The 16,213-nt window shown below is 37.9% G+C and overlaps 1 protein-coding gene across 1 annotated transcript; it reads right to left on the bottom strand.

Annotated features, from left to right (window-relative positions):
• Positions 1-1,275: 1,275 nt before the first annotated feature.
• On the bottom strand, positions 1,276-11,830 carry psmg1 (proteasome (prosome, macropain) assembly chaperone 1). Its single transcript, XM_062432965.1, has 7 exons — positions 11,635-11,830; positions 9,631-9,734; positions 6,904-7,049; positions 5,173-5,235; positions 4,605-4,803; positions 3,004-3,134; positions 1,276-1,610 (listed from the first exon to the last, which is right to left on the bottom strand). The coding sequence occupies exons 1-7, from the start codon at positions 11,751-11,753 to the stop codon at positions 1,533-1,535; spliced, it is 840 nt and encodes a 279-aa protein (XP_062288949.1). The 5' UTR covers positions 11,754-11,830; the 3' UTR covers positions 1,276-1,532.
• Between the last annotated feature and the right edge of the window lie 4,383 nt (positions 11,831-16,213).

Below are 16,213 nucleotides of genomic sequence, written 5' to 3'. Positions count from 1 at the left end.
GTTTCAGCTCCACTTTTCCTTTTCTGGATTATTTGTTTCTGCAGTATCATCAATAGTTTCACACACAGCTGACTGGAGATCAGTGGGAGCATGAACACAACTAAAATATACAGTATGCACACTGGTAAAATCACCATTTATAAGCTAAATTTATCATTGAATATCACTCACAGGCAACACATTTTCATTTGCAAATGAAAAAGCGATTTCTTCAAACAGTAGGACGCTGTCATTTTTAGTAAATGTTAATTAAACAGGAGTCTGGACTATTTTCAGCTGTGGATAAATACACATTTGTTGGTCTATAGAGTATTTGCAATAGCAGGGCAGTGTAAATGGGAATCAAGCAAAGTTAACTTCAGTTTATGGTAATAAAGGAGCATGTTTGAATAGAACAGTGACTCATTTAAGTGTTTTTAATAGTCTTTGGACAACAACTAAGCTCAAGCTGGCACAAAGGAATAAACTATATTAAGCTTTGGAGGAGGATGTGAACAGACAGTACTTGTTCGCAGGATCCAGTCACTGTTTGTATTATGGTGTTTTCACGGGATTTGCTGGCAATAAGAGGAATATGTGAAATTAACAGACTAGTCCTCTGATGTGATAATATATCAGTCCAAAAAGAACAGTCCTGTGTGCAGTGCAGAGGAAACTTAAATTCATATTTAGTAACATTTATGAAAAAGAAACTGAAACAAATGTTGGTTTTGCAGGTATTTGCTCATAAACCAATCAAGGTATTGGGACGAATTCAACTTTCAACCTGCTGGTGGTGCTAGAGACAAAGTAAGGGGATCAACAAAGTTATTACGTCTCATCCTCTGGGCAATAATAACATCTGGAGTAAATTTCATAGCGGTACTACATATTTTAGCGTATTTCATTCTGAACCAAAGTAACAAACTGACCCACCGAATCATAAAACTACTGACATTTAAACAAAGGTTTCCTGAGTTTTATTATTTACCTTAGGCACCAATAATGATTGTACGAAATTTCATGGCATATAATTTAATATTTCAAAATATTTCACTGTTGGACGAAGCGACAGACAGACATTAACATCCCTGAAAAAAATGCAACTTTTATTCAGGAGGCATGAGGATGTGAACAGATGCCGTGATGTGAATTTTAAATAATAGCACATTTGGATTTATGTCACTGCTAATATGTTAAACTTGCACATGAACTTTACTAAAATCCAATTCAAGTGTCCTTGAATATTAATTCACCTGACAACTTGCTAACCTGTAATTTTTGTAAGGACGCACACATCTATGAAGAGAAAAGAGATGAGAAGTTTACAGAGGTATGATGTATAATGCAGGAGCACTGTCAACCTCTCTCAGCATACATTTGATTCATTCATAAATTAATAAATTCCAAACTTAAAGGGCACAGGCACTCATATAAAGTAAATCATTAGACTACACAGGTTTTCTTTACTTTTTTAATTAAAAAAAATGACAGTATTTTATACAGGAAAATAGAACTAGATTGCACAGCACTGTGAGCAAAACGGCCATTTTTCAGATATAAAGATTACTCTGAATGTCGGTGCTTCTGACAAACTTGCGGAGGACGTCTGTGCTCGGAGATGGGTCCAACTGAGGAGAGAAATAGGAGATAGAAATTTTAGAAAAACCAGGAAAACTATTCAGATGTATCTTAAAAGCTGTGTAACAAGCCCCTCGTTAATTGACTCAGAGGAATCCCTGTCACCATGTTGAGTGACGTTGAAATGTGAAAAGTAGCAGTGTAAAGGTAATTTATTGTAATGAAATTGAAGCTACTGATGAATATTGCAATCATTCGCTGATAATGCTGTCTCCTCATCGACACTAACTGATACATAACAAGAGGTAATGGCCGCTTTTAGGCAGTTAGACAACCGTCTCCTTGATAATTCATCTTTCAGTCGTACCGGTGGAGTCTGTAGACGAGAGCAAGTGTGCCCCATTTGAAATCTTCCGCTCCCCTCGGACCCCGACCCAAGCTTATTAATGTGAGTTATGGTGCCACATAATATCAAATGCCAAGGGGAAGTGAAGGAGGGCATGACAAATGATTATTGAAACACACTTTGTGTCAAAGTTTGTTGCAGTTCTCACCACAACTCTGGTCTGTGGTGACCAGTAACACATTACTTTGATCCACGAACATTACAATAATGTCATTTCTTTCTTCAGTAATGAGTAGTGTAAGGGATTAAAATGTGAAATTCAGCAATTACATTATAGTTAACGATCCTGGTAATGCTCCATTAATTTAACTGTTACTTGTTGGTCAGAGTGGTTGCTGTCTTACTGCAATTAACATCAAAAGCTAGAATATTATATTATCTAAAGTAAAATGTACATAACTAATTACAATAAATTAAAGTTAGTTAGAGTAGCAAAAGGTCTGAACGAGATTGACATTAGCCACAGACACACATACATTCAAAAGTTACATGACACCAGTTTAGGCCAGAATCAGAGGGTGTGTGAATCGTGCAGCTGAGGTCTGTTTGCAGTCACTGAGGCTACGCTAACTGTTGGATGGTCAGTAAATCCCTCCAAACTATTTTCTGCCTGCTTGTTTTTTTATTTCTTTGTGTGTTTAGTACAAAAGATGCAGCATGTGGGTGTGAAGGATTTTTAAAGGCAACTTTGACGCCGCTGACAGCTGAGTAACAAAAGTAACTCATTACTCTTTTTGCTGTGTAATGAGTAATCTCATTAGTTTTACAATGAGTAATGTGTAATTAGTAACACCATTGATGTCACAGTGAGTGGTTTTTCCAGTCAGCTGTCAACGCCTGCTGCCACGTCATAGTGACGCTGCCAGCAGAGCAACTGAACACTGACAAATCTTTCAGGACGTCTGCAATTCATGTGTATTATTTCATTTTTAGAAATCTGACAAACTTTAAATGAGAGGAGCATCTGCTCTCGTCTACTCTCTGACCAGCCTGACCTTTCCAAACCCCTCTCAGATATAAAAAGAAAAGACGCTCACCTGTATGGACTTGCCAAGCTTGGTTAGTGCAGGTTTGTAGGTCTCCATGGTGACAGAGTCGGGGCCGATGACATCACTGTAACACTGGTAAACAACAGTGGCGATGCGGTGAACCTGGCAGTGGTTCAGTACTGATGAAAAAGTACAAAGAAGAAGAATGTAATATTATTTTATGATTACACAATGAACGGGGCAGTTTGACATGAGGTGTGTGACCCGTCAGTCTTCAGTGACACAGATTATATCTCTGATGTCACGTGTTTGTTTGTGTTGGCTGCCCTGTTTTGATGTCCTTAACTGCCCCGGCACCAAAATGACCACATCAGGATGCAGGACTGTGCGCTTGGTGAGTGGATTGGAGCCTAATGGCCCCACATTTCATTCATTTGGCAGATGTTTTTGCACAAAGTGACATTTAGATACATTTATTCCCCACATGCTCACGTCGGGTTCCGTCTCTCGCTCAAGGACACTTCAACACGAGGCGGTCCATACGAAGGAAGTCGGGATGACACGAGTCTCGCATAATACACCTTAAACTTTACACTCTTTCATTTAACATCATTTCATGTTGTCTCATCACTGATTAGGAGACTTCTACTGCGTAATCGCTGGGTTTACGTTCATTAATTCTTTCATAATGAACAAGGAGCAAAAGGTTTGTTTAAGAAAGACTAAAACAAAACCGAAGAACCAAGAAGAGAAATTTTAAGTTTATCTTCAACTTTCTTCCAGTTGTCCTCACTATCAACACAAACTGACCAATCACTGCTCTTGTGGTGGTTTCTACGACTTGTTAGAAAAGTTGAGAAGTTGGTTATGATGCACTGAATTTACAAGGTCCAGAAATCCAGTAACTCCTGCAGAAACTGTCAGAAGAGTAAATTATAATTGACCACTCTGTTGTTAGTGGAGGTGTATGTGGTTGTTTTTGTGTTTGTAGTTCAACTTTTAAGGGCATCAAATCGTTTTAAGCTCATTGCCTTAAAAACTCTGAAGTGGGACCTCCAGGATTAATACTTGTCGGATATTCTTTTCTATGCAACACTGACTAGTCTAGTCTTTTCAGAAGTTGACTTATTTTGTGACTGAAAATGAAGCCAAGGAGAACCTGAACATGCATGTGCATTATTTATCTGATTCTATTATTGATACTGTTTTGCACAAAGTTATCTTGTAAATAATATGTAATAAACTGGTCTAGTTTAAATCATATAAATACAACCGCAATTGCAAATTCTTCTGAACAACTGCAATTAGATATTTTCCTGAAATCTGTGAATTTTATAAAGAAAAGCAAGCCGCGCTTATTGCAAAACTTATATACATATAGAACCTCTCTATATATTATCTACAATTATTTAATTGTAACTCAAATTTACTATAGAAAACTTTTTCTTGGTTAAGTTTAATGTGACTGCTTCTTTTCTAACCTGCAAGGATGAAGCTGCCATTCTCCAGGAATACATCAAATCTAAAAAGGGGTTATTCTACTAAACATGCAGAGAAGTATGCAGCGAAGAAGGAATGACACAGAGTTTTGTGTGAGGCTAGAACATCCAGTCCAGTGACATCCGAATCATTTGGAGGTGTAGTCGTACCTGCAGCTGGAATCCCAGTAAGTATGTTGGGCTGCTCCAGTGACTGGCAGACAGGCTGGCCTCTGAACACACTGGTGTTGAGAGAGCGCAGGAAGGGTATGGAGTTGCTGCTCAGATAGTCTGCTGCTTTGTAATCTGCCACGGAGCTGTCTGACAGCACCGTCACATTCAGCTCTCTGTGCTGCAGACAGTCGAACACCTACAACAGAAAAAAAAAAGAACAAGACAGCATCACTTTATCATGCTAATCATCCTGAAATATACCTGCATGTTTGACTCAGACTGCTGTAATCTCACAAAAAGTAGGACAAAAACTGCTGTATACTATTTACAAAAACACAAAAATCAGATTATGTAAGTGACATTGACCATTATTTTCAACAGACATCAGCAAGTCCTCCTGCCATTACTTTGTTGTTCTTCATCAATGTCAAAAAACAAATCTGTGCATGGTTGTAAATCTGCTATCTGTTTGCAGGCTGAGGAAGGACAGCTGCTGTAAACATCTGTGCTTTCCAGAATAATTCAATCACTGTGCCATCCAACTGATTTACTTCAATAAATGTACCTTTTCTGTCCACTGGAACAACTGGTCTTCTGCAATGTAGCAGGTCAACTGGCATATCAAAACCTTCAGAAAAAGGAAAGAGAGAAATGTATGCATTCATGGATTCAAAGTATTGTATATTTGAAGAGTTACTTAAAGATAGGAGGCATGTTTATAAAAGTATATTAAAAAAGAAACAACAACAAGACTAAGAATTTTGAATGTCCTTTTTGCAGGTATTTGGTCATAAACCAATGAATTGGGACAGAAATTGTGACCTGTTGGTGGCGCTAGAGGCAACATCAGGGAATCAACGTGTTTAGTATTCAACCTCTGGGCACCACATTTCATGGCAGTCCTTCCCACTGTTGATGAAATTTCACTCTGGACAAAAGTGGTGCACCGTCTCAAATCATTAAGCTACTGACATTCCTTTTTATTAAAAATGACAGTATTTAACTACAGGTAAATATATGGACAATATATTCACTTTCAGGTATAAAGATTATTCTGAACGAGGAGGACGTCCGTGCTCAGAGGCAGGACTGAGATGGATACTGGTGCTGGTCTTTGCCTGTTTGTTTGGTACTTTCATGCTCAGTGCAGCGCACAACAGGTTAATTTAAAAGGAGGCAGCAGAGAGAGGTGTTTGGATTTTGATGAAAAACTTAGCTAGAGCTGAACTGAAAATGTCCAAACCATGAATGTTGTGATTATGTAAACGAGCATTAACTGAATACTTAAAAGGAAAAGCAAGACAACTATTGAATAAAGCTGAAAACTGTAAATAAAGACTATTAATTCAACACTCTCCTACCAAATGAGCGCCTGGTGAATAAAACGTGTACAATATGTACTATGAACACAGCATCCCTGATTCAATTATGGCCCAGGACCTTTGTTGCAGGTCACTCCCACCTCCTCTCTGCCTCCATTTTCTGTCACCTCTCTACTGTCCACTGTCAATACAGAAAAAAATAAAATAAAAATACTCTCTCACCTGTATATGCATTGAAATCAGCATAAAATGTGTATACTTGATCTGTAAATTAATGACCGTTCCAGTATCTGTTCCCCACAGCTGCTTTATACTGTATACAAACCTTCACCTTCAGTTAATTAAATCCCTGCAGCCATCTGAAAGCAGCATGACTGATACTACATGTGTGATAAATCTGCAGCTTCCTCAGGGAGCGCGGCGCTATCACACACAGTCGTTCACTATGTTTATCTTGATTAAATCACGTGCAAATGACAACAGGCTGATACAAAAATCACCACACACACACACCTCCACACACAGCAGACGGGTCTGTTGTAACTCAGCACTCTGACAGTTTATGTAAGAGACGCTGGATTAGCGGTGGCGCATTAATCCTGCATGTCACAGCCTCCTTTCTAACTTTTGTAGTTAAAAAAAGTGGTGTGTTCTGTTTTATTCTTGAAATGGTGCAAATGCTGCTATATCAGTTAAGATAAAATGTGGCCAACTACAATGCAAGTAAAAGGGAATGACAGCTGAAAATGAACCGTTTTGATAGTTTGTGTTATTACTTTCCATTTTTTACCAAAAGTATCAGCATTCCTGATCTTCCTGCATTTATCTATTCAGGTTTTCACTTTGATTTGTCGCCTGTTTGCAACTTGAAAATCAGTAGCAAAGTCTTCAAAGTGAAACATTTGCTTTACAATAACAGCACTGTCGACATTTTGAAATGATTCTCAGGCGTTCCTCCGCAGTATGTCACTCACTGATGGGTTGGCCTTTTGTCTGTAGAAGACACATCCCGACTCGTCGCTGGTTTGCCCGGTTACAGCCCGGCTCCTCTCATTCCACACTGACGCGTGTCCCACCGCGTCCCAGTTTGCAGAGTTCAGAACACACACTGACAGAAACCCTGCAAACACAAAACCTCTCAGTATTCAACAACGGCTCACTTGTGACAGGAGTTATATTAGTTTTCATTTATCATGTTGAAATTATTAGGTGCATGTATGTACAGCATGTTCTACTTTTAAGTTTAATGGATTAGTGTTTCATATCCCACAGCCAATTCTAGGTTTTCATCAAAGAAAGGGAACGAGCCTAGAGGATGAAAGATGATCTGTGTAGATACAAGCAGAGCTACTGTTTTAAAGCTATTGACCTTTTCTCACAGCGGACATCGAGGCAGGTGTAAGTACAATCATTAATAATGGCTGGATGCATCGCATTTACAGCAGGTGTTCCAGTATGCCAGGCCGTTAGTTTAATGACAAACCTAAATGTAATGGAGCTGTTGTTAGTGTTGCTGTTAACAGCTGTGCGTAAGCCAGATCTGTGTTTCTATAAATGTGCATCTACAAAGTAAATCCAGTAAATCCTCTGCACCAACTGTGCAAATTATCACCAGAGAAAAAAAACCCAGGTGTCCTTACACAAGGGAAACATAAAACAAAACAAAAAACAGTTTAACAGCTCAAAGGAATAATTTTACATTTTCGAACAGTTTAACCAACATGAACAGCAATGTAGGAACAGTTACAGCACAAAACTCCTAAACGTTTTCAATTTCATATTTATGTTCACTTAAAAATGAGAAACAAGGTGTTAATTTCGTTAAGCTAGCTTACTAACTTTGTGTGTTTGTTTGGTGCACGCTCTGGGCGAGTGGGTTTACTGCTAGATCGGTATCAGAGTTAAGTGGATCGAGTTTCAGCCACATGTGACTAATCCACAATTAAGTTTAAAGTTTCTTGGTCAGTGCCGTCAAATAATTCAGTGTTTAATCAGTTGCTGGACATTCAGTCATACTCAGGTTTTAGTGCCACAGCAAACCTGGATTTAAGTTGTTTTATGTAAAAATGATCACAATGAGTTCCACGTAGTGAGGTGTTGACTGATTTTAAGTTTTGGAAAAAGAGAGGACTAGTACTGGATCAATATTCTGCATTGGCGGATACAAGGACAGCAGCTAAAGGTTATTTTCACTACCAATTAATCTGCCCATTTATTTTCTCAAACAAAATCAGAGAATAGTAAAAAATGCTCATCATAATTTCCTAGAGTCCAAAGTGACTTCTTCAAATGTCTTATTTTGTTGGACCAACAGTCCAAAACACAAAGACATCAATTTACAATGATATAAAAAACAGAGAAATGCATCAAATCTCCAAATTTGAGAAGCTGGAATCAACAAATATTTGTGATTTTTGCTTAAAGTGGAAACAGACACCTCTTTGCCTTCCACCTCCACAAAAGCATTTCCAAGTGGTATTATTGTTTGCGTTGCTGTCAAAAAGACAACGGGAACACCTTCCATCTTCCTCAGAGCGTAACTCTTTGAAGAAATGATCAACACCATTTTGGAAATAAGAGAGAAGAAAGAAGTGTGTTCACTGAAGAGGTAAATTGAAATTGTCACAATTTTATATTGAATTTGGGGACAGGAAAAAGCTTTTGTAATGATGTGCATTGCATAGTAACACAGTTTGACAAATGTTGTGTCGTGGTGGAGTAATGATAGGAGAAAACATCAGAAGGAAAAGTGTGTTTCTTCATTGATTTAGTTTATAATGGAGACATGAAAGCAGATAGAAATTCTTTACTATGTGTTGAGAAAAATGAAAAGAAAGAAACTGCATAACAGAGACATTGATAACATATTTTTCTGTCTCTTGAGTTTCATATAAACTAATAGATCATCCCGAATAGATACTGATCCGGTACTGTACGGCTGTCGGGCTCGTAGCTTAGCAGTATGTTGTGTTGTTCGCTCCATTTGTCACGACTAAACAAAACACATTAATATTCTTATGTATTTCATATTTCTGTTTTAGCTTATAACAAACAGCATTTCTTACAAGCCAATCAATGATCGCAGATTAAATGTCACCAGCTCCGCAGAGAGAGGCCCGCTTACTCAAATATTTTTTGACAGGAAAGAAAACGGAAAACAACAGGAAACACTTCAAATCTGAATATCAAGGTTTTTTGTAGTACCAGGACTCAAAATTAACACCAGCCAAATTCTGGTAAAATATGCAAATGGCTGACAGACTTTCTTCACTCATTAGCCGAAAAAAACGATGCTAATCTATTGAGTGGCTGGTAAAATTTGAACATTAACAAACCATTTGGCCGTTGGACAAAAAAGTTAATTTTGAATCCTGGCAGATACTAATTTATATTTGTGTTAATTACGTGTTTTAAATGTGTAGTTTAAATCTGGTTAAAAAAAAGTGTACTGCTTTGTAGAGATTATTATATCCAGTTTGCTCATTACTGAGCTTATTATTTCAAAAAGCCAAAGTAATTATGTTCTTGGAAATTGACTGTCTTATTTCTGAGCAGCCGCTGGACTTTATGTTCCAATTCCCCCAAGGGGATCATTAAAAGCTCAATTTGATCTGTAATAATATTGTGTGTGCTCTTAGAAAGGTTCATATGCATGCAGAAGAGTTGTGACTCTGGGAAACGGCTGGCAGCCCGTTACTTACTGGCAGCGTTGTGTCCCACAGCGAGGACAAAGTCGGAACACTGCAGCTTGTTTCCAGACCTCAGCGACTCAGAGACGTCAGGACTCCATTGCAGATGTACCTCCCTGATGAAAAGTGAGGAAGGTTAGAAAAGGAGGAAAAGCTTTGGAAGACACTTTATTATCTAAATTAGCACAAAATAATTATCATATCTGTCAGATTTTAAATGGCTGGTGATCAACACCAACTGTCACACCAGCTGCTGCACTGAGCTCTTACATACCAGCACATATTATTTAGTCTGTCAGCCACTCAAAACTGTACAGGAGCTTTCAAAATTATACACTTCAGCGTATTCGAGAGCATCTGTAGAGCACTCCTAGCACCTGCAGACATGTGGGATGCAAGTAAGTACCTGCAGCTAGCCAAGAGGACAGACGCACAGACAGGCCATGACGCAAAATGATCTGAACTGTGAGCCATTTTCAAGAGTAACCACCATTACCTCCTTACATCAAGTATTTCCATGTAGGTCTCTGGAGCTGATTTCAAAGATTTTTGTGGTTTTGCAGCTTTTCCTCATATTTTTTTTTATCAAAACAGTCTACTCAAATAAACCTGTGTTGCCACAATAACTAGAAGCCATCCTTCAAAAGTGGTGTACTTGTTGCTAAAGTATTGTACTTTGGTACACTTTTTCATTGAGTAATTTCATGATTATGTTCTCGATAAATCAGTTTACAGTTTCCTAAATAAAATGTCAGAAAATTGTGAAAAATATCTTGGTGACGTTTTCAAAAGTCTTTTTTGTCTGATCAACGGTTTACGATCATGTATGACACCTAAACGCTTTGAATATTTTGTATTTTTCCTTTAAAAAAACCTGACTACAAACAATTATTAATTAGTCAAAACAGTTGCAGCTCTATTATTGTATTTCATTGTATACTACTTAGTACTTCCCCTCTGCTACATTTCTGAGAAAATAACTGTAACTGAATCCAGCACATTTATATGACAGCTGTAAACAAGGCTGGATTACCAAGAGGAAAAAGCAGGCAGATGTCCGAGGCGCCAAACCCCAAGGCACCCCAGGAGCCCTGGGCTAACTATTTAGAAATTGGTTAGTGGGAATATGAACCACTGCAGCACAAGCCCAACTGCCTTGATTGATAACAGCATTAAAGTGAAGCTGAAACTGGTAATGTGTAATCTCTGGCTAAATGGCTGGCTGATAATTTTTTTGGAAGTGTAACAATTAGTCAATAGATTATCTGATTGGGAAAAAAATCTGTTGACAACTATTTTGAAAATCTTTAATTGTTTCAAGCATTTTTCAAGCAAAAAGGCCAAATATTTGCTTATTCCACCTTCTCAGATATGAGGATTGGCAATTAATCGTTTGAGAAAGAAAATCTCTGATTTCAGCTCCTAAAATATGAATATTTTCCGGTTTCTTTAGTCTTGTGTGACAGTAAAATGAGTATCTTTGGTTTGTGGACTGTTGGTCGAGACAAAACAAGACATATCAGGAGATCACTGTGGGCTTCCATGACCAACATTTTTTCACCATTACTTTAGCACCTCAAAAATATACTTACACAGTTGCACACAGTACTTGGGTAAAAGTCAATACTGGTTGTGACAAGTGGCAGAAAAAAAAAAAAAAACTCAATTAAATTGAACATGCGAGGATGAGAGCCACATAGGTAATTACCTTTTTAAAACTAATTTTACTGAATTTTAGGAGTTTGATAAATACTGATTTTTTAAATACTGAAAATGTTCATGTTTAAGTTACAATGAGGTTTCTATTTAATGAATGTGAAACTAGTTTATAATTAAGCTCTCACTAACTCTTCAGTCTGCCACATGTATCTAAATCATGCTCTGACAATTATTAAGCGATGCGGTATTACTTGATAGCGTGTATTTTATGAAGTAACATTAATAATAACACTTCCATGCTTTCTGCTTAATCATTTTCAGTGTCCATGCTAGTTACCTTTAGCTAACATTATTTACCTCTTTTCCTCCAGTTCTCTGCGGATTTGTTCATCTTCTTCGTTTTCCTCAAGCTCCTCCTCATCTTCCTCCACAGCCCGGGAGTACACGGACAAAACTTCACCGAAAAACGTGGCCATAATAGCTGTATTTCCAGATAAAAACGAAAGTTTGACTAGTAGCAGCTCAGCTCAGACCATACCAGCAGCTATGACTACTTCCGCCTGTCAGCTTCTTCTTCTTCTTTTAGAGACGGTTTTCATCCACAATGGTGCATTACTGCCTCTACTGGATTGAACATAGCAATACATTCTCCTATCTATATTATCATATGTAACATTAAGATAAATAAATACCCCTCAAAATCAAATGAACAACATGACTACAAAAATATCTATGCACAGACATTGCTTAATAATACTTCATGTTATCTTAAAGTATAGGTTGCTGTATTTTTTCAAATTTACAACGATATACTTGACACATGAGGGGTGAGTGAGCCGCTTCAAATGTTTCTCATGTATATCTCTACATAACTGAAAATATATATATATATTCCCTGTCTGACTTATTTTCTCAATTAATTGTCTATGAACTGTCAAAAAGGAGTAAAAAAACAACAATAAAAAAACAAAAACAAGAACATCACAACTCCCCAAAGTTATGTCCTTAAATTGCTTGTTTCATCCAGCAGTCAAAAACCCACAAATATTTAATTAACTATAATTTATTATACAAACATGCAGCAAATCCTCATATCTGAGAAGGTGGAACCATCACATATTTGGCGTTTTTTGCTTTAAAAAATCATTAATCAACACATTTTGTTAACAAATGTATTACTCGACTTATTGTTGCAACTCTAAGGTTAACTGTAGAGTGTATTTTTGTGCAGAAAAAGGATTGCATATTTAGTGCCTCATTACTCTGGAGGCTCGTGAGGCAAGGATCTTTTCAAGGCCAGTATTGAAAGGAGGAATGTTTGCAGAAATCAATATTTCATTGTACGTACGCATGTGAGTATCGTATCAAGCCACACTTGGAAAAAATGTGAACCTCTTCTTCAAACATTTCTTTCCTGTAATAAAAAATCCAAACAAATCTGACTAAATATTTCAAATGCACAGAAATACCTTCAACCGAGCAGCTCAAACATGCTGTTGCACACAGACAAGTGCAACATAAGTCGCTGCCCACGATCCCAGTAGGAAGCTCAAAGCCCAGGGCTGCATGCATGAGTACTGCCTGTCCAACATATTTCTGCCTGAGCTGCTAACTTAAATCAATGAATGATTTAAAGCTGTTGCTCCCCAGTGGATACACATGGCTTATGGTTATACAATGCATAGGGGCTCTGATATGACTAAGAATTAACGTAAGAATGCTTGATGTGCTATATTTGGCCCTTGTGCCAATCAAGGTAAAACTTGACACACCACGTGACTCCACCAGCATCTTGGTGGTAATACATAATTAACATGAGTGGAGAGAAGCCGGAAAACATAATTTCTAAAGGGTGCTGGCAGATCGTTCCCAGTTGTGCAGCTAGCCGGAAACATAAGACAAATCATGTTAGGCGAAATTGGCCTCAAGTTGACTGCAGGACATCCATCCTTTCCATTGTATTGTATAAGTCATTGTCCTGTAAGCTGTGCCCTGGGAGATGAGGGACAGACACACATGTGATGACATAAAAAATTGTCACAAGAAAACGTCTAGTGTTGGAAAGATAAATTGGATTGCAGGGCAAAGCCTGGAGTAGAATAGAGAGTATGCTCTATTACCAGTGCAGTGTAATAATGTAGAAGAAGAGGCCATAAAGTAACAGCAAAATGGAGCAACATGCTAGGAGGAAGCTTCAGGCTGCTGTTAATATAATTGATAGTAGAAAGAGGGAGGGAGGGAGAGTGGGAGGGCTGTTCTACAGCTTAACAAACACTAAAGCCGCTCGGCCAAAGACAACAAGAGGGAAAATGGTATGTCAACACATCACTGACCATTAAAACAGGACAGTCAGAGGCCAAGAAACATCCAGAGTGAGTCTGTCCAACACTTTGATCAAGCGTAGTGGATCTCTCTTATTGGTTGGACTGCCATGCTGGTAGGCAGGGACATGCACAGACATTTTGTAAATGCATACATGCCTATAGACACAAATGGTGTCCTTTAAAGTGCATTATATTTCCAGGCCTATAGTTATATTCTGGGTCTCTACTGGAAAATATTTGCATGAGTTACAGTTCAACAAACTCCTTATTTATCTCCTACTGGCTCTTTATGCAGCTCCTCAGTTCAACCTCTGTCTGAAACAGGCTATTTTAGATCCTGTCTTTCAGATGACCCCCCTCTGTCCTGACTGGTCAGCTTCAGAAAGCTGACTATGTAAAGAAAGAATAGTAGTCAGATTTCACTTCTTTGTCTCATTTTTTACTCTAAAAATAAACTTTTCAAATACATCTGTACATGTTTGAGCCAAAATCCAATTTGAAATATGCAAGTGGACAATGTGAACAACCCGAAGAACAACTTAAGCAACAAAGGCTAAAGAATGGACGGACATTTACGGGCTTGTGTGAAGAGCATTATCATCAAGGAGGAAGTAGAGGTAACTTTGTAAGTGGAGCGTTCAGAGCTGGTTGAAGTCGCGGTTTTACATACCTTTATCTCAAGTTTTGTGACTTTGACTGTGTTGATATCATATCAGTATAAAATGATAACATAGTATCACAAAATCATCAATCAATCATGATATGTCCCCTTTAAACATATGACAAAGGACTAGTTTGATATTGAGAAAAATGAGTATTCGCTGTCTTGTCAAAATGTTCAACACCACTCAGACTAGAACGTTGACAAGAAAACTGTCACTGTGACCACCCATGAGGACATTTTATATATGATGATTATAATAATGGAGCAACATTATCATCCATTTGGAGTAATATTCACTCTCTTTTAGCTGTACTTTTGCCCTCTATCAACACCTGAGGAAAATATCTGGCTCTGCTAAATGCTACACTATGTTCAGCTAGTTGCAAACTGTGTCTGTTTGTCATTTTGGTGCTGAGCAGATAAATGTTTTACAGTAATTATTGTTTGGTGTAATGAACACAGCAGCTAGGGGATACTAGCACAACTTTGGGCTTTAAATAAGGAATGAATTTAGACCCCCAGTATACAGTGTGAGAGAAAACACAGTTGCATGCTTACAATTTATCATGTATTTATATGTTAATAATGTGTTAATGATCTTTTATCTGTATGTTCATTTAATTAGATGTACTCTCATATATGCTTGATCACTGTAAATGAAGGCCAACTCTTAGCATAATGTGTATTGTGATCATCATATGGCTTCCAAAAAACAGTGGTTCTTTGTTGATGGACATATATGATAATACTATGGCCCTTTTTTATTTGAAGAGGCTTCAGAGTCTTGCATTGTGTTTTTATTGTATAGTTGTCAGGATATTCCCTCATCACAGCAATATGTTTAAGGAATTACCAATAAATAAGACCTTCTTCGTCTACTTTCTTATAAAATCTGCACCCTTGTGTATAATTTAAAATGTTGGGATATTCCTGTAATCTCCATGTTGTAAAATATATTCATTCTTTTAACAACCTGCATGTGTTTTGTGTGCTTTGTTCAAGTTTCAGTTGAATTTGTGGCAGTTTTCTATGACAACATGAGTTAAAACTTGTTTTGTGACAGCTTGGAGTGTTTCAATTTACAGCTGGCTATCTCATGCACTGCAAAGCAGTGAACAGCGTCTAATGTACCACCAACGAGTACATTCACCAAGGGGCAATTTAGAGTGTTTGCTCCAGCTGAGCTGCGTGTCTGCGGACTGTGGGAGGAAAGTGGAGTGCCTAGAGGAATCCCACGCAGACACACGGAGAACATGAAAACCCCACACAGCGAGGATCAGTTGCTTAGGAACAGAATTGTTCATCAACTGTGGGTGTGATCACTTCTGAACAAGGTGTGGGTTTTTTTTCATGTGAACTTATGTGTGAACACGAACAGCGCTCTGATAATGCACATTGTGCCTGGAGGTGGGTGGAAAAGGTGATAATTTGTCATCCACCAGCCGAGAAAAAGATCGATATAATAACCTCAGTGAGCAAATTATGATGATTATATAAATTCCGGGTTTAACAAAAATATATAAACAAGACTGCTGGATAATTTTTATTTTTTTCAGCAGGAAACTGTTATATACTATACTGTTAGATATAAAGGTTGCAGAGATTCAGGCCTCGATTTACAGCAGGTAAAATCTCACTGGGCCTGTCATGCTTAAACGTGATGGTTTATAAAACTGTCATCACATAAAAAAGCTTCCAAAGCAGCTGTAAGAAATATGTTCTGTCTGCCTTCACTGACTGCCAACCCGTCGCTGACTACACTTGGTTTATGTTTCAGAACAACCTTACTGTATTTTACCTAGTCTGATGCTGCATCCCGCTTTTGGGTCCTCTGAGAAATATACAGATGTGTCACAGAGTGCTCGATGCCTGGACAAATCTGCAGGAGATTTTCAGGGATGATTTATTGCAAAAGAGGACTGGAGGTGTGATGTGAGTAGCACTGCTG

Source organism: Scomber scombrus, chromosome 14, assembly GCF_963691925.1.
Source record: "Scomber scombrus chromosome 14, fScoSco1.1, whole genome shotgun sequence".
Taxonomy (NCBI): domain Eukaryota; kingdom Metazoa; phylum Chordata; class Actinopteri; order Scombriformes; family Scombridae; genus Scomber; species Scomber scombrus.
The sequence above is the reverse complement of the archived record's forward strand: the minus strand, read 5'-3'. Positions and strand labels throughout refer to the sequence as shown.